Source organism: Nesoenas mayeri (genome assembly GCF_963082525.1).
Source record: "Nesoenas mayeri genome assembly, chromosome: Z".
NCBI classification, from domain to species: Eukaryota; Metazoa; Chordata; class Aves; order Columbiformes; family Columbidae; genus Nesoenas; species Nesoenas mayeri.
Genome location: NC_137542.1, coordinates 69,712,626 through 69,739,714, shown reverse-complemented (window position 1 = coordinate 69,739,714; position 27,089 = coordinate 69,712,626). Strand labels below are relative to the sequence as shown.

Below are 27,089 nucleotides of genomic sequence, written 5' to 3'. Positions count from 1 at the left end.
TTTTGAGGGGTACCTCCCTGGGACCTTTCCGACTGGCATGTCAGGGTGTTACTCCACCAGTCAATCTCCCTTTCGCACTCCCTGATGGTCCTCAGAGTCTCAATTTCCTCCTTAAGCTTCACGACCATGTGGAGCAGATCTTGCACCTGCTCACACCTCACACAGGTGGAGTGCTGGCCTCCCTCCCCCGGCAGCAGCAGGCTCTGGCACTCCCTGCAGCCGGAGACCTGAACAGCCACCGTTCGGGACAGAACCTCAGTCTGCGTTGCCACCGTCTGTTTGAGACAAGCTCTCCTCCTGGAGGCGACCATGGTCGTCAGTAGTCTGGGATGCTGGCAATAAGTTAGAGGGGCTAGCAAGCGTCAAGTGCTCTCTGCACCCTGTTGCACAAGCTGCCACACCCGCTGCTGCAGCACAGTGTGGGTGGGACTCACCCGCTACTCAAGCTGGTTGCTCCTCCCTGCGCCTGGTGGGCAGCGACTAGTCGCTGCCCTCCCAAAGGACTTTTCAAGGCAATGGGAGGGGGTGTGGTCGCCGTCACGGTGGGAACGTCCCCCGCCACGTCAGCCGCTCTCTCGCAATGGCTGCCTGGGCTTTGGGGATGGGGACCCGCCGGGAATCACGCTGTCCCTGCACGTTTCCCTCTGAGCTTCCTAATCTCGGCTGAACCTCGTGGTCGGCTGCACCCCGCCGGCTCCGGCTCTCGCTGGGCTGGCTCCGATCAGCTGACTGACTGACTGGCCAGGCAAGGCCATGGCATGGTACACGTGTGGAGCAAAGGCAGGGACAGGCAGACATCAGGGTATGGGAACTCACCTGCCTCTGTCCCTTTATCTGCCTCCACCATGCAGAAGAACCTTGTGCACCCCTGCCCACTGAAAACCACATTGATGTAGGCTTCAACAGGAGAGGAAGAGGAAGGAGGAGGGAAGGATTTGGATGGATTCGTTCAAAGATCAGCTAAAATAGCTGAAACTAGTTGCACTAAGTGGGAGGTGAGGAGACAGTGAGGACCCTTTCAGTGGGGAAGGTTTGGGTACGGTAGGAGGAGAAGCCTGTTCAAGGTCAGGGGTCTTGGAAGGAGATGGAAGGATGGAGAGGAACAAGTAGAGGAACAGAGCCCAAAGGGCCCATGGGACAGCGCACAGGCTGTGTCCCTGATGCCCTGCCATGGCTCTTTCCTCCAGTGACGACCTCCCAGCTCAGTGTCCTTGGGGGCTGAGCTCAGTTCCCACATTTTTAGAGCATAGGTGACCATAAAGCTGCATTACCTTGGTCCAGGAAAAGGCTCTCATTACCCCTGCTCCCTTTGTAGCTGACTTTCCTCCCAGGGGCTGACAGGGCTGCAAACATTTCCTCCTCAAAAATGAAAGGAAGAAGCCGTGAAGAGACCAAGCCCTGAGGGGAAATAATAAACAAACCCGTGACAGCATCACCTCTTTGATAAAATGCTGGGAATATTTTACAAGAGCTCCACAGAGAAATGCGGCTGGCTGCTAGCCTGGAGCAAAAGCTCCCAGATCTCTTGCACCCCCAAATTCCCAGTTTGCTTCATCGGGTCTGGTCCTCTTCCCCCTGTATCCATGAACCACAAGTACAAATGGGGCTGAGGGTCTCTGCTAGGATCAAGTGGGAAGGAAAGGGAAAAACACTGAAGAGGAGAAGAGTGACTTAATGAAAGAGAGGAGGAGGACAAAACCTGGAAGACAAATTAATCTCAGAGACGCTGAAACAAGGAAGAGGCGTATAAAAGGGCTGAGTGGAGAAGAGGTCATGGGAAGGGAAAACACTGAGCCACTTAACCGAAATGATTGAATACCAAATGTTGGGTACAGGCTGTCTCCACCAGCACACGACACTATCTTCGGCGTGCACCTTCTCCCCGCCTGCCCAGGGGTAGGGTGGTGCTGATTTCTCTGCTTTAAAGACACACAAAGGCTCGTGCCCAGACCAGCAAAGGGTCTCGGGCGTGGGAAAGCTCTGCGTCACCACCCCACACTTCCAGGCACCTGGCGTGCACACTGCAGGAGAGACACCAGTGCCCTATAGCACAAATACAGAGACAGAGCCACCCCTCCCAAAGCCAGCTCCCGTCTCCCAAGACTTTCCATCCTGTGTTAACCTCCCCTTGGTTATATATACAAAATGTAGCGTATTTTCCTCAGTTCTACAGTTCAGCAAGACCCCCTGAGCCTTGGTTTTTTATTGTTGTTTAAACTCAGCCACTCTTTCTGGGAGTGCAATTCAAGACTTTAAAGTCACTAAACTAAAATCAAGTACAACTATTGCTGTTCTCACCCCGTCAGGGTCAGGGCGTCCCTTGCTTTCTTGCTCTCTGTCCCATGGATTTTCCTCCCAGTAAGACCAGGCTCAAAAGAAGGGAAGGTGGGAGACTGCATCACCCAGGTAAGCACCTTGCACTTGAGGCAGGTAGGAATCCTGCAACCCTTCATAGGACCACTTAGCTTATGAAGCTTAGCAGGGCTGGTACAAGAGCCAGGTTCTTCTGGACAGGGATCCTTCAGACGTGCTGGAGCAGCTGAGCTGGGATTTATTTGGTTGTGGCTCTCCCGTGTCTAGTTCTTTGGTTCCTCTGGCTTAGTGGAGCTTTATCATCATGTCTCCCATCAGCTTCTTTCTTCCTGAAGGGCCAATACAGCTCCAAACATTTCTTGAATGGGCACGAGGTAAATGAGAGGAAAGGACCCAGACACGCAACAATTTGGCTGGAGACTGCTTAAGCAAGTTAAAGGTCAACAGAAACTCTGCAGTTCTGTGCTGGATGGAGTTCAGAGGTTGCAAGTGAGCCCGGGAGGTTAAAGTGAAAATGTAATTGTTTAAGGGACTGAGCTGACACCAGCCAAGACTCAAAATTCAACTATTACAAGTCGACCCAATGACTCATACCTGAGAGGTGAGTGTTACGAGCTATTAGCCATTTGAACCCACGCTCTGGGTTTGCATCTCCTGGCCAGAGACAGTGCACAGTCCTATTAAGAGCTCAATATCTGAAATGACATGTTTATGTGGTTGATGCCTGAGTGCGATCCGTTCGGGGAGGACTGGGAGACTGGGTACAGCCCCCACCAGCTATCCTGCCTCTTTGACTCAAACTACACCTCTTTCAGCTCCAATAGCCCTGTCTGAGCCTTACCTGCTGCATCAGGCAGGGAAGGACCACCTGGGGCCATTTCCCAGCAACAGGAGCCATAAAACTGAGCACCTGGGGAGTTCCCTGCAAGGTTGTCCAGAAGGGCATTGCTGTACTCTCAAGTACAACTTAGAACAGGTGAAGATCTCCTCAGACAAGCAAAGCCTGTCTGGCAGAGAAGGTGTCTCCCAACAAGAAAACTAGAGAAGAAGTGCTAATTACAAAACATCAGTGTTTCTCCTTGGGACAGTGAGTTTGTTCCTCCCAGTATAAACCAACAAACTCCTTCCAATTACTATGTAAATGCAGTGTTACTCTGGCTCCTCGAGAAAGCTGGTTTCGACCAAGTCTGTCACAACTCAGACCAAAACAAGAAGAATATCTGGGAGCTCTGGGAGTCACCTCATCCATGTGGTTTTCATTGCTCTCTGTTGCAACATTCCTGAAGAAGGTATGGAGGTGCAAGTGGCTGTTGTTGGAGAGAGGGTGCAGGGGAAGACAGACCTTTCATCTTGTCTCTGTGCTATTCTTAAGCCTCTATAGCAATGGGCATCCTACCACAAAGGAAACAGAAATACGGAAATTCGATGAGCTTCTGCCTCTGTCCAGGCCATAGCTTCCTGGGAAGGAGTTTAGCTCCAGTTTGACATTCTCCAGGACTTGACCCAGTTGCACACACACAAAGGTATCTACACGGGGCTTGGAGGTATGACACAGGGCCTGCAGGAGACCTGAGCCCTTCTGGACTGCCAGCTGGAGCCAGGATTTCTCAAATGTCACCAGATATTCCTCAGGGCATCTTAAATGTCTCCAGACACCTACATTTAGGCATCTGAATTGAGCCTATAGTCAGCATGAACAGCTAAGCCATTTAGCTCCCCTTTGCAGATGTGCTTAGTGAAAATTCATGCTGTCACCTGCCAGACTGAGCCAAGTCATGGGATCCTGTAGTTCCCTCAGCTGCTCTTCACCCCTCTTGCACTGTGCTTATCTCACTGTCAAGGGCTATGGGGCTCAGATACGATCAGCTTCTGTACCCATCCCCTCTTCTAGGTCTTCCTGCACTTTTGCTCACGTGTGCCTCCACCCTATACTCCCTGGAGGCAGCACAGAGGTTTTCACAGTGTTTCCCTTTTGCATGTGGAGTCTTTGTCGCCTGTCTGGAGGGACAAACACCACCCCAGTATCGGGAATATTCATCACTGCGGTGTGTTTTTCAGGCTCGGCTGTTCATCTGGGTAAGCACAGGGCTGGGCTGCAGTGCCTGATGTCTGCTCAGTGCTTGGAGCATCTGGACTAAGAGGCAGCAGACGTAAGTGACAGGTTTGGCAAGACGTCACTTCGTGTCCTGTTGTTCAGAGATAGAGGAGACTCTGTTATCTTGCGTTTCCACTGGTGACAGAGTAATGAATTTAAAGAGTTAGTGGTGTTTCAGACACTGGAGAGTGAGTAAATGCTGAATGTCCCACATTAAAAGAGTGTAAATCCTGACAACAGAGAAATACCTAACCTGCACTCAGTACTTTTCCTGGAGCAAAAGAGCTTTTAGGATGACAAGACCTGACCTGTCCCCCAGCTGTCTCTCTACCTCATCCCATTCTTGTGCATTACAACCACACTACACACATTTTTCCTCCTGGAGGTGGTTAGGTGTGAGCACACTGGAAGTTCTTTTGTCTCATGGGTTACATTTGGGTGTCGAATTTTATACCTGGACTGCAGCTCTTCAGCAGCCACCGAACAGTGTAAGACAAGAGGGTCACCAAGTCATCCCACAACACCCAGTTAACTGATGTGGGCTCCCATGGCACCGACTGATGGGCAAGCAGAGGCAGAGGGTAAGGTGTCCTTATCTGCCCTGGGGTCTAGAGGAAGGTCGCACCCCCGTCTCCAGGCAAGAACTCTCCTCTTCTGCTCAGTATGGGTCAGGATTGTTAACTGCACTCAAAGGGTGTCTGTTCCTTCGTGTGCCACCAGCTACAAAGTCTGGTGTCACTTAACCACACAGGTCCCCTCAGGCAGCTAGCCTGGGCTTAACTCCTGGACTTAGACACAGGTGAGCTGTATCTCACCACTTAAATTAAAACATTGAATACAAGCAAGCAAAAGAAGTCAAAGACACTTTAATTTGAGACAATCAAAGCTCAGGGGAGCGGGGGGACATTTTATAGACTATTTCCCCGATCCTAAGGAAGACGTTTCAGCCAGTTGCATGCCAGCAGAAGAAATGAGAAGAAAGAAAGAGGTTATCCCAGGAAGGCTGGGGGAGTAGAAGAAGACATAGGTGGGAACTGTGCAAATTCCCTACAAAGAGTTAAGGTAATTTGTGATCCTGCAACCACTAAAACCACCATCTCAGGTAGCACATTTCTTGTTATGTTTTCAGAGGTGTATTCTAATTGGCAATCTTTAGCCTGCAAGCTTGCTCTCCTGGTTATCCTCCTCCCATTTATTTATTTCTCTTTTATTCACCTCCTTTGCCAGATTCCCAGCCCCAGCTGGACAGGTTCTGCTGGGGAAATACCTTGTTAATACCTGTTTCTCCTCAGATCAGCTGGAAGATAGACATCGAAGAAAAACTAACTCAGGCTTAACTAAACTTTATTTTCTGGAGCAGTTCAATGTAAAGGCTGCAAGACTATTTTTATGTCCTCTGCCATTCCCTATCATCTCTCTGGGCAAAGGAGGTGCTGCAGCTGATGAGGCAAGAGCTCAAACACTTGGACACCCAACACAGGACTTAGGGAAGATTTTCCTTTGTCAACTATAAATTCCACGCAGCAATTAAGAAAGTAGATAAGAGAGTAGAATTTGTTGCTGTATAGGATGAAGTCTCCATCGCCCTTCCCTGATGCTCTCGTAGGGCATTTAGCAGTTTCCCAGCCTGAGAAGGGACCGGGTCTCTGGAGAAGGTACAAAGAGAGCATGGGTAGGATAGAGAGGAGACTGGCTCTTCTCACTGAAAAGAACAATTCAAATAGGGAACCCCTACAAAATGCTAATGCCCATTGCCACAGGATGTCCCCAGAGACAAAATTAAGAATGGATCAAAAAAAGGCCTTAGGGCAAATGTATTCAGGAGTGATTACTGATTTCCATACTCTTGACACAACCTCCAGCTAAGAAAGGGTCTGACATGCAGTTCACCAGACATAGAGACCCCAAGGAGATATCACACCACACTTGTCCTACCTCCTAGGCTTTTCCACCACAGCACCAGGCTGCAGGAGTTGGGGAGGGAGATGTTGTGTTCTGGTAGCATCCTCCAAACCCACAGACCATGATGGGGAGGTTGGCAAGCCAGAGCCACAGCCAGGAGGGACAGACGGCTCAGGCACTGAGGGGGAAAGCTGAGCATGAGAGAAACTGCAGCCGCTGAAGGGCACCCGCATCCTCCCACATAGGAATGGGGATGAGGACGAGGCTGGTCTCCAAGACAGGTTCACCTGCAAGAAGGACTGTTTTAAGAAGACACCTTGAAATTCCCGATGCAACTAATGAGTGATGGCAGAATTAGAGGAAACCCCACAACAACTTAGACTTTCACATCATTTGCACCCCGGTTTACCAAGGTACTTTGTACAAGTGCAAGTACCCACTCAGTGGGATGTGAGAACACATCTAGAGGGATAGGACCACATACCCATGGGGTCCACAGGTACAGAAATCATGTTATTTTGCGTGTGCTCCCCCCTAGGTATAGCTGACGTACAACTGCGTACCTTTCCTGGCAAGGGAAACGATCCAAAATTGACTCTGTCTTCCCGTTCATGTTGAGGTTTCTTTTTAATAAGTGCTGTTTATTTTGGATTTCATAACCTGCCTAATTCAATGTCATACAGTTTCTCAGGTATCTGTGTATCTTGCTCAATGACCACTCTGTGCAGCTGGTTTTACTTCCAAAATACCAGACACCTCTGTACACCTACCATTCATTAAAAAGAACTCAAACAAACAAACAGATAAATACCCCAAACCCAAGGGATAGAGGTACTGCAGGGCTGCCTGAAACTACGGCAAATGAGATCAAGGGTTTCATTCAGTGGTGCAGCAGCTCTTGGCTTGGGTGTGTTTCAGTAGCGTGTCTGCACAGACCTATCCAAACGCGAAGGTGGACTTCGAGCCGTTCATGCAGCCTGTGAAGTCCCACTTGCAGGGGGAGGGCTCTGATGCTAGTGGAGATGTGCTGCCTTAAGCAGCCAGGACAGCTGGATGTCAAGATGTGTTTACCAAGATGAGACACTGATTATTATTAAGTTCTTTAGAAATGTTAGGAACAACAGATCAAAACCAAATGCTTAGCCCTGAGCTTGTTACACAATTTAACAAGGGAATCCCCATTTTCATTCCTTCTTTAGGCTGCTGTTAGAGGACTGAAGAAAAACCCTAAATAGTCAACCCAGTCTTGCAAGTAAAAAAAAAAAAAAAAAAAAAAAAAGAAACAACAAAACAAAACAAACAAACTTGAAATCTTTCCTGACTAAAGTTTGAATTCACCTCCACACTCTAATTGACAATTATAAATAAAAGCCACACCACAAAATTTGCTGACAGAGTATTTCAGCTGCTTCATAAGTAAAAGTGTTGCCCTTTAAAATGATTGAGTCTTTCTGTCTATGGCTTTCACAACTTTATGCCATTGACCTTTTCTTTTTCAGTGGGGTTTTTTGTTATTAATATATGGCTAGATATGAAAATATTTTATATCTGATAAGCTCATTTGGCTGTATAAACATTCTCCAGCCTCCAAGCGTGAGATGGTTGTGCTCAGTTCTCTAGCCAAATTAATCCCTTGCAGCAGTGACAAGCCACATGACAGCAGCTCAGTCGCAGCCACATGTGCCTGGAGTTCCTTGATGTCCTCCTCACGTGCACACTCTGTAGCCAGAGAAACCATCATGTGGGTTCCTGAACTGGAGCTTGAATGGGGAAGAGTGGAGAGGAAGCTCCTGCTCAACAAGGAGTTTGTGGCACCAGAAAGGATTTTTATTGTTCTTTACACAGTAAATAACAAATGAGGTAGTTTAATTAGAATTATAGAATCAATTAGGTTGGGAAAGAACTTTAAGATCATAGAGCCCAAAATACATGTATCCAAGGATTCTCCGAGGCTAAAGAGGCTCCTAAAGTCTTGAATGCCCACAAACCTGGAGGTCCTGGAGGCACCAGGCCTGCGGCCATGCCAGAACTGGGCAGTGGGTAGGGACGTCTTTCTGCCTTGAGATATAGGATGAGGGCAAAATCCTTGGCCGCACATAAGAGCTGGGAGTTCAAGCACGACCTAAGCATGCAGGACTACCAAGGACTTACAGGAGACAGCGGCGAATACAGCAGCCTTCACAGTCTTCAGAGAACTGCTGGAGAGGGTCCAGCACGGGGCAACAAAGATGATTAAGGGAGTCGAGCATCTCCCTTATGAGGAAAGGCTGAGGGAGCGAGCGCTCTTTAGCTTGGACAAGAGGAGACTGAGGGGTGACCTTATTAATGTTTACAGATATATAAAGGGTGAGTGTCAAGAGGATGGAACCAGGCTCTTCTGGGTGACAACCAATGATAGGACAAGGGGTAATGGGTACAAACTGGAACACAAAAGGTTCCACTTAAATTTGAGAAGAAACTTCTTCTCAGTGAGGGTGACAGAGCCTGGAACAGGCTGCCCAGGGAGGTTGTGGAGTCTTCTACTCTGGAGGCATTCAAGACCTGCATGGACACCTTCCTGTGTAACCTCATCTGGGTGTTCCTGCTCCGGCAGGGGGATTGGACTGGATGAGCTTTTGAGGTCCCTTCCAATCCCTCACATTCTGTGATTCTGTGGTCTGTGCCAATGTTGTCCCTCAAGAGTCTAGTCCTTCACCCTCTTTCTAGGAGGGCAGTCAAGGAACTTGTCCTCAGCTGGAGGTGGTCAAGCAAGTCCCAGCCTGCTCCTGCAGCCCCATCACCCACCACTGGCAGACTAAAACATGCTTTGTGATAGAAGAACTGCACAAACGGAGGCTGTACTATTCTCCCATCTGCACTGCAGTGCCCAGCAGACTCGGCCTTTCGATTCATGATGCCACCTTGTTCCTACAAGGAGAAGCAGAACAGGGTCTGAAAGAGCTCAGCACTACTGCTGGCGCTGCATGGACAGACAAAGCAAACAGAGCTGGAAAAGCCTCCTGAGGCACCCATCTCAAGGCACCAGGAGAACAAGGAACCAAAAGCAGGTTTCTTTAGGTCCCAGCTAATGTGCCACCATATTACAACACCTGCAGCAAAGAGCTTAGACCAGCTGAGGACCCAGAGGAAATGAATACTTGGCCACTTTCAGCCTGCCTTATAAATTTTGTAGATTTTGAAGTCAGAAGGGGCAATTCCTGTCAACTTGACATTCTGTAATATAGAGGTCTGGGAACTTCCTCTAACCGGACTTGCTATTAGGAAAATGGCTTGCAGTTTAAATGAGAGACCTTTTGGCAAGTCTTAATTTGAAAACCTCACACAATAGAGAATCCACAACATCTTTTAACATTTTGTTCCAGTGACAAATTGCTCTCCCTGTCAAGCATGAATAGCTTAAATCATAGATTTATTTCTTCCTACAAAGTAAGTCTATTTAAATAGCTTGACAGCTGGAGTTCATCTGACCTAACACCCAGATGACTGTATTTGGCCAGATGAGTCTTACCTCTCTGGTGACTCCAAAAGCAAGACATTAACTACAAGATGATTCATTACATTTGAAATTTAGGTATGGAGAAAAAGTAAAAAGGATAAAAAAAGGTTTAGTTTGGGTGGGCCTGCCAGATGAATAATGGCCAGAAGCTCGCTCAAGGCAGCTACGTTGAAAACAAACAGAACCACAGGTTGCAGCAACTGAAGGGTGCCTGCTGCCAGGGAAAATGCCATCTGCAGTTAACTGTGTCTTTCCCTTCCCAAAATTTAATAGCATTTCTAAAGCTCTTGTAATCTGGCATATCAGACTGCACTGCTCTCCTTACACGGTTGGCAAAGAGCTGCCCTAATCACATCTCATATGGGCCATGCTCATCTGGAAGGTGGTGCTAAGTTCTCCACTGCTCCTGCTCCACTGACTGCAGGCTGAGCCTGCTCCTTTCCACGTAGTAATGGATATAGTCACCAGTGCTTGGTGCTTTTCCAAAAGATCCCAGAAAGGCTGAAGTTTTACACAGTGGGAGTATGGTTAAGACAAAAATTCTGACCTGAAACTGCTATTTTATTGCAGTTTCAATAAGGGTAGTAGCGTATAACCATTGAGGCACAAGTAAGGCAAAGGTACATGCCAGGGGGAAGCAGGAGGGAATGCAAAAAAAAACAAAACAAAACCCCAAACAAACACACAACAAACAAACAAATCAACCACCCAAACACACCTTGAATCAAAAGTCACAAGGTCTGTAGTAAGAATTTTAATACTTTAGGCAAGTGAGTGGAAGATACCATGTGGTAGAAGAGTAGAAGAAGGACTAGCCGTCCTGATGGGACATGGGAATTGGCCTCTACAAGAGGTCAAGACTTCTACACATATTTTGAGACATAAGCATTCAACAGAGACATGGAATAAAGCAGTATGCTGACTGCAGATAGAGCATACCAAATAAATTTGGCAACTTTCTTGCTAAAAGCCATTTGATTTCTAGTTGGTGAATTGGAGGAAACCACATTCATCCAGACTTCACTGAATTGTTCAGTATGGCACCATATGGGAAATTATGAGTTATTTTAAGGCAGTACAATTAATACAGGAAAAAAATACAGTGGGACACAAATCAGCCAAAGAACAACAATAATTTTATTTACGGGGGACACAGACTGAAAGAAAGACGTTTGTAATTCTGTGAGCACTGGGTTCAGGTCTGTGATACTTTTTGTTGCATGGCATGGCTAACACAAACTGACAAGTGAAGCATGCTGGGCGATGCTCGGCAGTATGTGGAGTAGGTTTGCATATTCAGAACTACATTAATTGAAAGAATAGTAAGAGAAGTTAAATGGCACAAAGAGCAAGGGAGAAATGCTCACCTCTTGATCCTTTTTCCTGAAGAATAAGATGCCTGACAGCAGGACACCCCCACCCAATACCCTGACCTTTGTACTGAGTGCAGGAACCCCATCTCCTCCCACCTGCCCCAAAAGCCCAGCCCAAAATGAAAGAAGTAAAGCACAAATGGACCTTGTAGGTGAATTGCCTGAAAAGGTTAACTCCATTTTGCTTTACAGGCTGAAGAGGTCTTGAGGAAGCTATTGCTATAGATGACTTCCTTTTCATAGCAAAGTTTACAAGAGCTGCTTAAAAATAGAACCAACACCAGCATTTTACTGTGCGAGTATTGACATTTTATTTTTTAAAAAGAAAAAAAAAAAGAATACATCATCTTAATGACTGGAAATGTATATAAAGTAACATATTTCAAGGAATTCACACGTTAAAGAAACAGGCTTTGAAAGAGTTTGTCTAATGCAGTGGCATGGGACCTACAAATTCTTTCACAACCGATACTGCTTATTTCAAATATTCTGTGATAATATGGCATTGGGAGAGCCAAAGATCCCCTGTGATGGCAGCACTGCTAGTACAGGAGGTGCCATGAATGCCTGGGATACCCTAGTAATTCTGGAAGGTAGAAAAGGAGATGCTCTAACAACACAAAGCCATAGTCTAAGGCCACCCCAGGAAAATCCAACAGTACTTCAAAACTGTCAGAGACTAGTCAGTTGCCACACATCTTTAAATTAGCTCATCCCAACCCTGGCATTTAGTAACAGCTTTAAAGAGTATATTTATATATAAATCTACTCTAAAAAAAAAAAAACAAAACTATTGTGAAATTTACATGAACACACACAACTTTAGCAACACCATGTTTCCAGTGGAACTTGGCTATTAGCTGCTTGGAATTTATATACAAAGTTGATTAATTAGAAAGGCTGCTACAGGGAGCCAAGCTTTCTTTCTGGGTTAGCCCCTGGATAGAACAAGGATTTCCTGTGTGTTTTCTTCTAGGAGCTGGCAATATTAATAATTGTTATTAGAACACCAGGGTTCAGTGGTTTGTAAACACTTTTTTCCTTAATATTAGATTAAAATCCAGTGCATTCTTACTCTCTAACTGACATTATGGATCAACTGATTCAAATGGTGTTCTGGGAATTCATGGGAGATGTAAAAGTCTGCCCAATAAAAATCCTTTAAACAAGTTCATTCCTGGTGCCAAGTCATTGACTTTAGAGCAACACCAAGCATGAATTTGATCATTTGATCAAATCGCAGGCAATTTTTTTTCTGGAGTGTAGAAGTTTCCATTCCATGCTAGCAAAACATTTTAAGTTTTGCATGATCCCCACTCTGCAGATGGGGACACAGGTTTGGAGGAAAAGAGTTTGCCAAGGTTGCAGGCAAGGTCAGCAACACAGCCTAAAAGGCTTCCAGATTCCTGAACAACTGGCCCATGTTGGAGGTGTTGGACAGCAATGCATGATTATCTTCTGACTCCTAGAGTCCTCAGCCTCTTACTAGGGAAAGATTACATGATACTGCAGCTCATAGGAAAATGCATAAAGCAAATGCATGAGGGATACATTAAAAAAAATAAAAATAAAATAAAGCTAGAATATCTCAAGACAGGAAAAAAAATTCTTCCTGCTCGTCTTGAAGCTCTTCTTAACTCCTTCCTCCTCCTTGCCAACTGCAGTCCTGAGTAATGAATGTCTGCCAGATCTGGGTGGCAGCTTCCTCAGACCCTTTCCTTGTGCTTCACATTAGCCAGCTTGACTGTTTCCTGCTCAGAGGCAGGTGGAGAAGGCTCATCATGGCATCCAATCATCAGCTGATAGACTATCACTCCCGCAATGGCCCCAAGGAAAGGAGCAACAATCGGTACCCACCACCACTGTCTACCAGTCCTGGAAAACAAAAATAAAAGATACAAGATGAGAGCTGCAGCCTGTGCATTCGGACATTCATGTTTGGATCTGGAATAATGCAAGATCTGGTCATCTCCAAACATCACCATTCACTTACAAAAGACAACAGTACCCCCATGTCCGCAGCAATTTCCAAGGTGGATATTACCCCCACACACACTGCAAGTTCAGGTGATGAGCAATTCAGAACAGGCAGCTCCAGGACTTCCAAGGCTGCCTCTCCACCAAGAAAGGAGAGAAGCAGTTGGAGCGCCTGGGCTAGGCATTTTAACATCCCTCCCATTGCTTGCAGAAAAACATTGCTTGGAAGCACATGGTCTGTACTGCTCATGGCTCTCAGTTTTCTCCAGCAAAACCAAAATCCAAATATCACAAATGCCCCACATTTTCTGCTGCTGAAAACAATTATGATAAGCTCAAGTTTAAGGTGCACCTGAACTTCTCATGGGTGCTCCAAGATGTCCTCCCTGATAACAAAGTTAGGTCATTTGGTCTCACTGTTGGAAACGGGAGTTTCTATGACTTTTAAGAAATCAGAGCAAACCGTGTCTTTTAAATATGTTTATAAAATCTAAAAGATACTTTAGTGCTAAGATATGGGTGCTAAGGCTCTTTATGATGCCAGAGCTACCACCTATTTGTACTTGTAATGTTTTTTCCCCTTGATGCACAAGGATTTCATTGGCAAGAACTTACGAGAACACTTCAGTGCCCCAGCCAGCAATGGCCGTGAAGAGACGAGGCCCAAAGTCCCTGGCAGGGTTGACAGCGTAGCCAGAGTTGAAGCCCATGGAGGTTCCAATAACAAGGACAACGAAGCCAACTGTGAAAGCCTCCAGCCCCGTGGGGACAGGGTTGTTGTAGGGATCGACAATAGCCAGGACACAAACAATCAGGGAGGCTGTGCCAATGAACTGGGGAGGGAGAGGGAAAAAGAAAAAATTTAATCCAGATTAATCTTTTAACCTAATTATTTAACTCCTCTGCAGTCCTGTGCATTTAGGACTCCTCCTCTGAACTGAAAGACCTGCACAAAGTCATCCCATGGCACTATCAGACCACAACTGACTGAGTCCCCATGGGAATGGGAGACTGGAACGTACTCCTTCCTACACATCAAGCCCACACCTTTTTCCCTACCCACAGGAGAGCTGTGAATAACTGTTCCAGCAGCCAGAAGGGCTGAAGACATCTTCCTGAATGTGCTTCCTACCTGTCAAAGCTGGGTGGCTGTTGTCTATTTGCAGTTGATGGGAACTTTAAGGAGGAGACAATCACCTCCGACACCACCCCACAGCCAGTCAACCTCTGGGCTGTGCCACAGCCATAGTAGAGTGGGCATGAGGAATAATTATCCTTCCTCATGCTATCACTCTTCAGGGCTGAGACCAAGTGGGGTCCTTTTCACTGTTGGCCAGTCTTGTGAGGCTGGTCAGTCCCCTTAACACAAGCTTTCTTGCTGAAGGGTACTCTCTGGCTCTGCTCTAGCTATGGGCTAGTGAGATACCTGTGTCAGCTCTGGACATCTTCTTTTTAAATTTCATTTCATTCTCTAATGAAAGGAGAAGCCCAGAACCACCCCAAAAGATTCCTTTTCAGAGGCATCTTCATCCTCTCAGCACCCTCTTACCTGGTCAAAGAATCCATTCACAATGTTCAGATGTTGAGATGGGTAGGTGGCAAAGATACCAGCAGTGCCATTTTTTCCTGTTACGTACAACTGGTTGTTGCCAAAATCCCAGATGGCATCTAGAGGTGAGGGGGAGGCAGGGTGGAAAGGAAGGAAAAACATAAAGGTAGAGAGGTCAGTCATTTTCCAGCATGGAGAGAGAGATCCCTGCTTGGAAGATGACTAAACTGCAGTCTCCAAAGAGCCGTGAGTATTGAGATAGAATTCCCTGAGCATGCTGTTGCAAAACCACCTGCTGTAGAGCACTCATTTGGAAAACTTAGGGTGTGATCTACCACAGTGGTTTACCAGTCAGGCTCAGATGCAGATTGTCCAAGTCCCTGTTCCTAAAATGCCTTGTTTGCCAGGCACCAAGAAAAAGTCGGAGCCAAAAAGTAAACAATAAGTTGACTCCAAATCTCTCCCCAAAGGTACCCAAAATGCCTGTGGTATCACTCTCAGTGTCAAAACATGAGATATTGCTATGGATCTGATCTGCAGCAAACACAATTGGGGCTGATCTTGCAGTTCCCTCTAAGCGAATACATAAGTAGCTTTAGCTCTCAAGGTTGCCTTGTAGAGCAATCTGCCCACTGTCTACTACTGTGTAGAAGTGGAATAACTAACACAGGTGAGCTGTCTAGATTCCCTCCATGGTTAATAAGAGGGAAGTTAGGTTAGTGAGAAAAACAGACGCTTTCCAAAGGTAGCTCTTCCATGGTTTAGACAACTAAAATGGGATTAACTCTTCTGAAGAGGGGACTTCAGCCACCAAATAGAAAGGTAGCAGGTGTTGAACTAGAGACCTGATGTTTCTTCTTTCTAAAGTGAAAGTTGGTGCTAGTGCTTAGGATGGCGGTTTCTTCCCTTCAGGTGCAAGCTACAGTGACCCAGATGTCCTGCTCAGCTACAGGGAACATTGCTCTTATTGCCAAAAACAGACACAAGGAGGCAAACTCCAAGTCAAAATGTCACCCTTGATATTTGAGGAAGAGCAATTTCCAGCACAAAGAGTCAGTTCTTGCCCACTGAATGCTGCCCTATGATGGGGAACACCACTAGGGACAAACAGGCATGAGGAACTGCGTTTCTAGGATGCTTTCCACAGTACAGAATAACTCTGAGGCCAGCAAAAGCTGATAAAACTCCTGTTGTCTGGAAGCTAACACAAAAGAATGCAGAAGACAAGGTAGATAAAACTGTTCTAGAACAATACACAGATATAAAATCTCTATTACTAATAGTATTTGATTAGTATTTCTGAAAGATCTGTTCTAATCCAAATAGTACCTACAAGAGAGGCCATCCAGTGGTCTGTTTAAAGTGATCATTACTCAAGGACAAAAACTTGCACACATTGATAATGCTGGTTGACCTTCAGATTGATTTGAACCCATCGTCATTGAAAGACCAGGAAAGCCTTGCCAGAAACACAGTAAGGAAATATCTCACATCTCTGTTCTGCAAGAAAATGCTTCTCTCTGATTTGGGAACCAGCCTCCCTGTGCTGAGTCATGAAGAACATCCATCTCACCCCAAAAAACAAAGTTTCTGCACTTACCATAGTACAGCCCAAAGACTATGCCAGATCCCAGGAAAGCCCCCAGGGTTTGGGCCAGGGCATAAATTGGTAGCTTGATCCAAGGTTCCCGGGCCAAGAAGCACATGGCAAAAGTGACAGCTGGGTTCAGATGTCCACCTGCAGAGAGGTTGATGGTTATTGCATTTTCATGGGCAGAGATGTGGTCCTAGGGATGTGTCAAGTAACACTGGTTTCAATACCAGTGCTACACAGGACAAGCTCAGCCATCTAAGCCTACACAACCATTGTCACAAGCAAAATCCATCCCACATGGAGCCACAACGTACCTGATACCTGTCCTGCAATCAAAATGCCGAGCGTCACAGCGAAGCCAAAGGCCAGGTTAACAGTCAGGAAACCTCCATGAGTCCCTCTGCTGAGCACGATCTGCGCAACGGAGCCACAGCCGAACAGCTAGGAGGAGAAAAAGAGATTTAAATTACCCTCTCTGCTTCACATCACGGTCAGCTGCTGACCAGGGCCTGCCCCTGCTCCACTTACACCTGCATGCACCACCAGAGCCCACCTATGACCCAAAGCCTTGAAAGCTTCAACCTTCAGTTGAAGTATCTAGATATCTCCAGGGTCAGCAGAGAAGGAGAAAGGACATGGGACAAGCCTGTCTCCCATCAGGAGGAAACAAAACCAGGGGCAAAAGCAAGATCAGACCACAGTTCACTTCTCCAGGACACTGGAGGCCTTTATCCAACCATCTAATTTTCAGGTGATAGGGGAGAAGAATCGGCCAGACAGCACCCTGGAATGAGATATTTACACTGAAATTGTTCAGATGAGGGATGCGAGTACCTTGTTGCTAAAAGGGCTAATTGTTTGACAGAGTAACACATGGATTGGCCAGGGACAATTTTGCTAATGCCTTGAAATACAGATATGACTGAAGGTTGTATGCAGCCTGACTTTCATGGAGTCCTCTTTCGGGTGGCTCTGGCTGACAGCGAGGGATTGGGGCTGCCTTCTTGGGCTAAGGTATCTGCAGTTGTCCCAGCCCCAAGCTACAGTGTCTGCTGTGGGCACTGTGTGCACAGCCCACACCATCCCAAACCAAACATATCCCTCCTATGCCAAAACCATGTGAGAAAGGATAAGGGCAACACATTTGTCCTGTTCCTGCAGGACCAGCGTAGCACAGGCACCACCAATTGAAAAGCCCATGTTCCACAGACATCCTGCCACCAGCACAGCCAGATGTTTGGCCTTCTGTCCAAGATCAGGAGTGCACTGAGCACTTTGGAGAACAGAAGTTGTTTCTGATGGGTGATATGGGGTGTTTCCTAGTAGCTAAGGGAGATATGTGCTCTTGCTCATAGATGTTTGCTACAAACAGGTGATCCTTCTCTTCCCAACCACATTCAAATGCCATCCTTCCTATGCTCACCCTTCACAGCCCAGACCAGTTTCCCCTGGTAGTTCAGTTCATCACTTATCCCGTTGGAGACTTTCTGCCTGGTCAAGTCTCTCCACTACCCACTATGTAATTTAAGGAACCCTAATCCTCATCATGTGTATGTTTTTATCTTCCACTGACTCCACCTGAATTGATTCTTTGTGTATACCAGAGATTATCACATCAGCAGGTACTGAGACAATCCTTAAACTAGGGCAGGGATTACCCATTTGCTCCTGAGATCCTCAAATCTAGGGATCAAGGCTTGCCTTGCTTCTCCTAACCCCATGCCTATATCTACACATTCATCAAGACTTCCTGCTTCTGTGATCTCCATCATCCCAGAATTACTCAATTGCCATCAAGTAGACACCCGGGTAGCAGGGGTGGCTCTTTTCACATCTCCTGCCAATGCTGGACATGCCCATTGAGAAAAGCACAAACCAGATCAGGGGCAAAGCCAAAACACACCTAGGTCATCCCCTCCCATCCCCTTGACAACTGATGAATTACTAATAAAGCAAACATGGCACTCAGTCTGCTGGGAAAGAAGAAGCCAGGTAGGCTGCAGGCTAACTTATGAGGTGGACACTCTGTACACGGGTGTCTCTTGATAAGGAGCCAGGTACCCAACACAAGACCTTGCGTAGAAAGAACAAAGGAACCTGCAGAACTTGTTATCTGATGAGAGGGGATGTCTAGCACAGCTCCCTACCAGGTGCAGTCAGAAGAGTTCCTTCAATGTCCTAACTCTGAGCTGCCCAGCTGGGAAACTATGGCACAGAAGACATCAGGCAAAGGCAGGAAAGATGAATCTTCTTTATTGTGCAACACACAGACCCATCATTGCCAGCTACACCCAAACCACTGAGGGAAATGTAGCTCCAGCTGAGCAAATAAATACTGGCTAATGACCAGGGTGACAGATGTTCTTTCCCTTACCCCAGAAGAGCCCCAGCATGCTTTAACAGAGATCTGGAGAGAGTCCTTGGTCATGGTGTTCACCTCTCTAACGCCACACATCACATCAGTCTGACCAGGGAGGGGGTGAGCCCACAAAAAGGTGCAATGGGCACCCTGAGTTTGGCAGGGTTGGCCACAAGTTCTTCCAATTGATGAAGGTATTTGTGTTATTCACTCTGAAAGAACTGGCAGTTCTGCAAGTGGATGGTGGTTGGCTCGTTAGCCACATGCCTTTCAGTTGCAGAAACCACAGAGTAAAGCTTACCCCCTCCACCCACAAAGGCCTTCGGTTAACCTGGAGGAAGGCCAGATCTGCCGTTTCTCAAGAGGTTGTTCCCCATTCTCCTCTTCCCTCATCCTATACCTAGCAATACCTCTCCAGCTTTTCCTCAGAATAGAGTCTATGGGCCATGCAAAAACACCCTGGAGCCACTCCACAGCACCATTACAATTATTTATCAGATGAGCCCTGAGCACTACTTGACTTAATTCAGCGTAACAGTAGAAAATTTGACTCTCGGCAGATAAAGAGTAATGTAATATTTAGGGACAGGTTTGAACTTTGATATGCATGTGTGCAATTCCATCCTGCAACAGTGAAGTCCACTAAGCATGAAGAGATATTCTTATGCATGACATCCATCCGTGACATTTGACTTGCAGAAACCAGTTCAAATCATGCTCACCCGTGATTTTGTGGCAAGCAGCTTGACGTTACAGAGTTTTGTTGTGGTAGTGGCTGTTACGGTTTTTAATCACGCCATTTCCACGTCTGCTATTTGCTAGTTTTCCTTCCAATCACTTTTCCCAGGCCATATGAGACAAGAGACACTCAGCACGCATTTTTTTAAGTCTCTTTTCCAGTGCTTACAGAGAAGCTTTTAGGACCAGTTGAAAGGCAAGGAAGTTCAAAGAAAAACAATTCAACATTTATCTCACTGGCTTTTAAGTCCATGCAATGGACTCACTCTCAGTTTTAGAAACCTGACTCCAACACATGGAAACATTACTGTAAGAACATCCCATCCAACAGAAAGCCAGGTTAGCACCTCACACAGCAGCATGTGCAGCAGTCAGTTTTTATACTCCCATGACTCCCTAGCCAAGCCCAAAAGCAGTTTTAAAGTGCTAATAAAACAATTGTAACAACACATTATTCTGATGTATTAAAGGTACTCTCCTAGGAACTAAGGTCAAAGCACCCATTGACCAGGTTAATGGAAGCGTTCTCCTCAATGTCATCTTACGGGCTCTAGCAAATCTAATAGTTTTCTCTGCCAACAAGGAGACTCCTCACTGCTCTTCCCTCACAAGCTGATCCAAATCCTTGCCCTGTAAAAAAAATAACAAAATTGATGTTCTGCAGGAGCTGTGAGTTGAACTCGTTCAAGGGTGGGCATGTTGACAAACTCCAAAGTCTGGACAAGGAAGGGGACAGCTAGAAGTAGCAGCCACACCAGGAAAAAATAGCTAGTTGCTGGGTGAAACTTCACACTCAGGGAAACCTTAAACTCCAGGGAGTGTTTGGAGATGGGCCATGTGGCTTTATCACCCAAGCTAAAAACACCCTGTCTCAATGTCTGGAGACAAGAAGCTCCAGAGCTAGCCAAGGCTGGTAGGAAGGGAACCTAGAGGGTTAAAAAAGTGGAAAAAGCTAATGAAGAAATGAGGCTACCTGAGTTTTTAGGCACATGTAGTGAAGAGCAGCTCCGTACATGAACTTGGGAGGAAGGCGTTCAGCACTCCCATGCACAACAGCCAGGTTTCCTCCCTTGTTTGCCTCCTCTTTTCTTTGCCAGCGCTTTTTCACACCTTCAGGTGCAACACAAAAGACCTGGATGCATTTGCTCTTGGATTTCAGACAGATTGATCTCTAAATCAAGATGGGAAAGTTTTGCTGGCATAGCCCAGGAGTGTTATTACCTGAGTTACAACTTTCCTGTTCAGACAGCATAAATAGCAGGGATTAGGCAAGGAGCCTGCTGTAAACCTACCCTAATCAACCCAGTGGATGGGACAGGCTGCTCAGCCCTCACTGCCTTCTGCTTAGTGGGGAAGATGCCAAAAGGGCAGTCAAACCAGGGGTCTACTCCAGAGGAAGAGACCCTAAGAGACTAATGGAAGGTTTTACACATGAAACACACAAAGGGATGCCTCTTCTCATATCAGAGTGGAACTTAGGACTATCCCGCAGTCCCTTCAAGGAGAGAGGCTGAGAGGGAAGGAGCAGAGGGCTACCACTTCACAGGCAGCTCAAAACAACCTCCCAGCTCCTCTGTTGCTCAAAGCAAAGTGGTTAGAGGCACTGCCCGGCCTCTTTCTGCCCTCCCTGAGTGGAGCCCAGCTGGGTAGACCTGAAGACAGGCCCATCCTCATTCCTATTTATGCTCAAGCAGCATGTGAAGATCTTCCTCAACTCCGTGGCCTGTGTGGCCAAGACAACCTGCAGCAGCCACAAGAGCAGGGCAAGGAGAACCGTCACTTTTGCCCTTCCTCAAAGCATCTCTTGAACAAGCACGCTGGTGATCATTTACAATTTGCAAAGCAAGGAGAAACATTAGAACCTAGAGCCAGGCTTCTTGTCCAGCATGGCTGGAACCAGCCCGGACAGAAGCAGACCTATGGGGAAGGGCAGCAGCAGATGGTCTGTCATGTTATGGTTCTTTCTGCACCACATGCTGTCCCAGAGCCAGACAGGGCTGCAGGACTCGAGAGATAAGAAGGTTTGAGGAAAGTTCTGTCGCACGTACATCACGTGCTACAACAACGCTGTGCAAAGCTGGAGAGACGAATGGCACGCAGTGCAAGAAACCTTAGTAACCGTCAGTGGAGGAGCTGGGCATAGAGAGGAAAGTCACTATTTTAGCTTGTTCCCACACACAGAAGCAAAAATGCTTGTTCTCCTATCCCTGGTATCCCTCAGATGAGGAGTCTTTAGACCTGTGCTTCTGGTGGGGTTTTGGGAACTGCTGGGGAAAAGCTGCCTTCCCCCTGAGGGCAAGTACCTGAACTGTCATGTTTGTAGAAAGGTGAAACCTCTTTGCTCCTGCACAGGGGCAACAAGGCGAAACAGTCTTGGACAGTTAATGAAGAGCTTTGAGCAGTTCTGGTGGCAGAACCAAGGGAGAGTAGCAGCAGTGCTATTCCCCACACCTTCACACCCAGCAGCACAAGAGCCTTTGCAGAGAAGGGTGAGCAGCACTCAATATGCTTACAGCAAAGACTTCCAGCCCCTTTTAAATCCTAGCAAAGCATTAACAAAAAAAAGCTAAAAAAAAAAAATGGGGAAAAGAGAAATAATATTTTTCAAATGCAACCAGCTGGATTCAAGAAAATCATCACAAAAAAAAAATCAAACAGCAACTGTGGGAACAGCTGTGCCACCCTGGATGGCTGTGGGATGAGTGACAACTGCAAGTTCTGCACTGCCAACAGTTAAATGAGGCTCCTTCATCATCCCAACCACTTCACTATTTCGGTTTCTGTGGTCTGCAGCACACTTATACACCAAAAAGCTGCTACCTGGCCACAAAGTCACGGCAGCCCTGATTGAAAAGCAATTAGGAATTGTTTTTGTCCTTCTTTGTGCCTCAAGAGCTGTGAATCACAGTTAGTCTGACTTGGAAATCAACTATAAACAGTAAGTTACTTCTCCTGCAAATGTAAAAACCAAACAGAGCCCAGCTTTGGTATTTACAGCCAGTAGAAGAAGACAAACAGATCAAGCCTTTAAGGGAGGCAGAGAGGCCACTGGAAACTGGCTTTAGAGAGTTGCTACAGTAATAACACAAACAAGTGACTTGAAAAATGCCTTCAGCGTTTGCCTTGCTTAACTATTGCCAGCAAGTGGTGCCTCTGACATAGGTATAACGTTCAAACCTAAAGTACCACTCAGAAAGTGCATTTTGAAAAGGAAAAAAAAAAAAGAAAATAATTTTAATTGTCAGAAGAAAGGTAGAATCAGCATTACTGTTCTTTTAACAGTAAGGACATTGCCCACAGACTAAAAGCACATTGTATGAGGTGCTGGTTGTAGCGAATGCAGTTTGCAAGCAGAGAGCACCTTGCCTTTGCGCTATTCAGAGCTCAGCTCCCTTAGTTGGATTATTTTTCTTATCTTATCTTAAAAGAGGCACTGTTTTGTTTTAACATTCTGCTACATTTACAACCTCCTTTCAAAATAAATAATTAAATAAATAAAATCAAGCACTAGGTTAATTCTTACAGGCAAATGCACTTTGCAGGGGTCTGGAACAACCTTGCTCAAGAAGAGTTTGAGAGCTGCAGTCATTATGCAAGTGAAAGGGTGGAGGGAAGAAGCTGAAACTGTGCCAATATGCACGGTGGGACAAGTTTTACATTACACAGTGAAATGTAAAGTAAGCTGCAAACTTTAAGCAGTCTCACTCCCTTTGGCTCAGAAAATTTATTTCCGTGTGAATGATATCAAACCTTAAATCAATCCCTAATATTGCCCTCTTCTAGATGTATTTGTGTTCAGTAAACCACATTTCCCATGAAGACAGTTTCATGGATTCCAGGTCTTTCCTCAAGTATTTTGTTGCCTGAAGCCCATGACAGCTATTTACCAGGCTCAAATGCAGCTCAATGCATTCACACCCAGCTCAGCCTGCTGGCAGGGTGGGCAGCAGGGACTTTTGCAAGGTACAGAATCTCTCCTGGGGTTCTCCAGTTCAAACTACAACCCAGATCACCTGAAAGGGCCAGAAAGTTGACTTCTAAGCTTGTCTGTTTTTCAGGCAGATGATATAATCAAAAAATGAAAAGGAATCTGCATGGTAGGCAGCAAAGAAAATTTTTTTCTGGTAAAATAAAGTCTGTAAGCACCACTTCATTAACAGAAGAATAGACTGGGGCAGCTCCAAGGGACTGATGCCCAGCAAAGTCATATTCAGGCTTGCTGCCCTGGAACTCATTTTCCTCTCCATGTACTCTGGTTTTCCCAGGAGCATTGAATGTGTTTGGGACTACCCCATTTCTCCTACCAGCCCACCCCATCTTCTCCCACATGGACACTGAGCACCCACAGCCCTCCATCCACCGCAGAATTGCTGCAGGAGATCCGAGGTGAATTTTACAATGCCTATGAGATGGAGTTGAGTGTGTCACTAAAATCAGTGTATTCTTCACCCCCAGACACTAGCTCAGGACATCCTGAACAAGGGGAGGTATCTACTTGCACACAGTTTAAAACATAGCAGGTGTTGTGCCCCCAAGGGTCACCACTTTCACCAGTGCAGCAGCCAGCCTGGCTGATGGGTGCTCATTACCACATTCATTTTGGAGGGTGGTTATGATTTTGGCCCAAATGCTTCCTCAGGTTCTGAGCCCCTCCCAGGTCCTCTCTGCCCTGGAGAGGCAAGGTTCTTTTAAGAGTGGTAGCATTTTATGGGGACTCAGTTGAGCCCCCTGCCCTCCCACAAAAGACCCAGTACCCCTCTTTTCTTCATTTGTAAATGATCTTACTTATTAAAGTGTAAGACAGCATGTTGATCCCTTTGTGTTGTCTCCAAGACCACATGCATCTTCATCAAGCCCTCCTCTGCTTTCAGCTCCTTCAACTGTTAGATTTCTCCACATACAGTCCTGCCACAGGTTACAGAGAAGCATAAACCTGCAGTGACTCCACTGAAACCTTAAGGATTTCTCAGGATTTAAACCACTTCAGAGGAACTTTCACCTGCAGATACTCACTGAGCGAACATCAACTCCTTTCTTCTGCAATATCAAAGCACCAAACCCATGGCCTGCTGGACAGTCCTGCATTTTTGGATGCAGATTCCCAAAGCCGGATATCCCTGTGCCAGTTTTGCTACACCAGTATTTATTCCCCACTCATCACACACAACTGTCTGAGCTGCTTGCATCTTCAAAGCAAGCCAGGGGTGCTCAAAGCATCTTCAAACTAAGTCAATTATGCAGATATCCACCCCGCTTCATTCCTTCTATCCCATCCCTTTAGAAAACGAACATTAAGAGGCAGAAGAGGGGGTTTTTGCCATTCGCCACTTGAAAACACGTCAGCTGAAAACACGGCTCTGTCACACACATGATGAGCACAAGCTCCCCATCAGCTCCTGACACGGGCCACTGCGGTGTCGTGCAGCCCCGCTGATAAGACCCTGGGGAAACAGCAGCCAACAGCAAAGAAAAACACTACAGCAGTTTAAATTCTAGCTACTTCTTCTCCATAGGATACATAAAGAAAACAAAGAAAGGTGAGGAAGAAGCTTTTGTTTCCCTAGGTGATAACACTTGAAGTATTTCAGTGCCAAGAAAATATTCCAGGGCAGACAGAAAGGAAGTTTTGCAGGATCTCTATCAAAATATTTGCTGCTTCAACAGAGACTCTTTTGCTCCCTGCACTTTGTAGACACACAAAAGCCCCTAAACACCCATTAAGCTCTGCAGAGCTCACCCTTTGCCAGCAATACCAAATCTCATCCTATGACAACTTGCTTTAGTTTTTCCCTCTGGATAAGGACTTCTCTAGTCCTCACAGGGCAGGTTGCACTGCAGCTAGGCTCGTGCCCAGTGCAAACCCCGGCATCAGCACAGCCCCTTCACCAGAACAATCTCCTGCTTCACCCAGGGGTTAGAGAACATCATAACACCACAGACTCACCACCAGGATCAGTGTCCCCAGGCACTCGGCCAGCGCTTGCCGCACTAATTTGTTCCTGATCCTCAGGTGCTCCTCAATAGTAGCAAGAATGTCCTTTTGCCTCCCCATTGCAGCCGAGGTGCCCTTTGAGCGGTGTCAGGGAAAAAGCAGCAGCTGACAAAGCCTCAGCAAGGTTTCTTGCCCTACACAGCTGCCTTTGCTTATAAATAAGTTTGGCGATGCCTGACACACCTCCTGGATAACCACACCCCTTCCACCCTCACTTCAAACTCAACTGGTTTTTTTTTTTCTTCCTTTTCAGCGTAAGACAGAGTGGGTGGTTTTCTTCATTTTCTTTATTGCTTGCATCTGTGAGCAAAAGATTCAGGAGTTTCATAAAAACAAGGAATTAAATGTGGAAAATGTGTCCCGCTCAAACCCCTGCTGTTTTCATCACTTATTATCTAAAACATGGGACCATATCTGCTCCTCTCCAGCTTCATCTGAGGTCCTAAGAGTTAAATGTATGAACAGAACAGTGTCTTAAGGCATTTATGTGACTAGGGTACCCTGCTTTCCTCTCTCTTTTCCTTTTAAGCTCCTGCAGGATGGCAAAGCTATGAGCGCTCCAGTGCTTTTGCAGCAAAATTGTGGGGCAGGAGGGTTTGATCTCCCACACTTGAGCTGCGGGCTGAGGACAAGGCACCTCCTGACTCCAGCAATTACCCAGCTAAAGCTGGTATCAAGGAGCAAGTCCAGACCTTGCTGCATGAAAATCTGCATCTGCATCCAAACTCTTGTGTATCGTTACAGTCTGTCTCACCGTCTCACGGCTTTGGGAGTGCTTTTGCACCCCATTTCCCTGAAAGCTGTAAAGAAAAGAAAAGCCAGAAGAAATCCTCAGTGCAGGACCAGTCCCCCCGTCATAGGGCTTTGACAAGGAGACCAGTGACTCACTGAGCTTCACAGGAATCAACCTTTAATGCCTTTTTGTCTTCAGTAACATCCCGTGTCACTCTGGCTGGTTCTATGGGAAAGCCGTAACAAAAGCTGTCCCAGTCTGTACCATCTGGGGTGAGGGCTGCTAGCAGGACGCTTGCCACCCATGGCATCTGGTTTCTGTTAAGTGAGCAGTAAAAATTCCCCTGGCTCTTTGACTCACTGGGGCTTGACGCAGAGCAGCAGAGACGAATTTGCAGGACTGGAAGGGACCCCTTTCCTGGATTTGTTCCCCCGCCTCCTCTGCAAATCCACAGATGCCCGGCTTTACTCTTCCCCTTATTTAACCATCAGCTTCCCTGTTGGAAAAGCACGGTGAATGGGCCTTTACTTGGCACAGAAAGGGCAGCCAGCCTGAGGAGCGGGGTCAGGAGTCTGGTTAAGAAAGCAATAATGTGTGGGGAATCAAATGTACAGAAACACTCAGGTGCTAACTAAATTATGAGGACAGGAAAACCTCCTTATTGCTTTGTGCTCAGGCCTGGTCTGGTATCGCTGCTCCTCTACCTCCTGCACTCCCTTCTCCTTCATACTCCACTCTGCCCTTTTCAACCACAGTGGTCACAGTCAGAAACGAAGCTGCATGTTGGTTTTTTCTGGTTTGGTAGTTCCTAAGCTGAGGCCTGTGGGCTGTTTTGCCTAGATATGAGAAAGACATTTTTTACAATGAGGGTAGTGACACACTGGCACAGGTTGCCCAGAGAGGTGGTGGATGCCCCATCCATGGAGACATCCCAGGCCAGGCTGGACGGCGCTCTGAGCAACCTGATC

The 27,089-nt window shown here is 46.6% G+C and overlaps 1 protein-coding gene across 1 annotated transcript; it reads right to left on the bottom strand.

Annotated features, from left to right (window-relative positions):
• Positions 1 to 11,473: 11,473 nt before the first annotated feature.
• On the bottom strand, positions 11,474 to 25,530 carry AQP3 (aquaporin 3 (Gill blood group)). Its single transcript, XM_080363176.1, has 6 exons — positions 25,341 to 25,530; positions 16,614 to 16,740; positions 16,306 to 16,443; positions 14,706 to 14,824; positions 13,772 to 13,989; positions 11,474 to 13,054 (listed from the first exon to the last, which is right to left on the bottom strand). The coding sequence occupies exons 1-6, from the start codon at positions 25,446 to 25,448 to the stop codon at positions 12,886 to 12,888; spliced, it is 879 nt and encodes a 292-aa protein (XP_080219302.1). The 5' UTR covers positions 25,449 to 25,530; the 3' UTR covers positions 11,474 to 12,885.
• Positions 25,531 to 27,089: the final 1,559 nt, after the last annotated feature.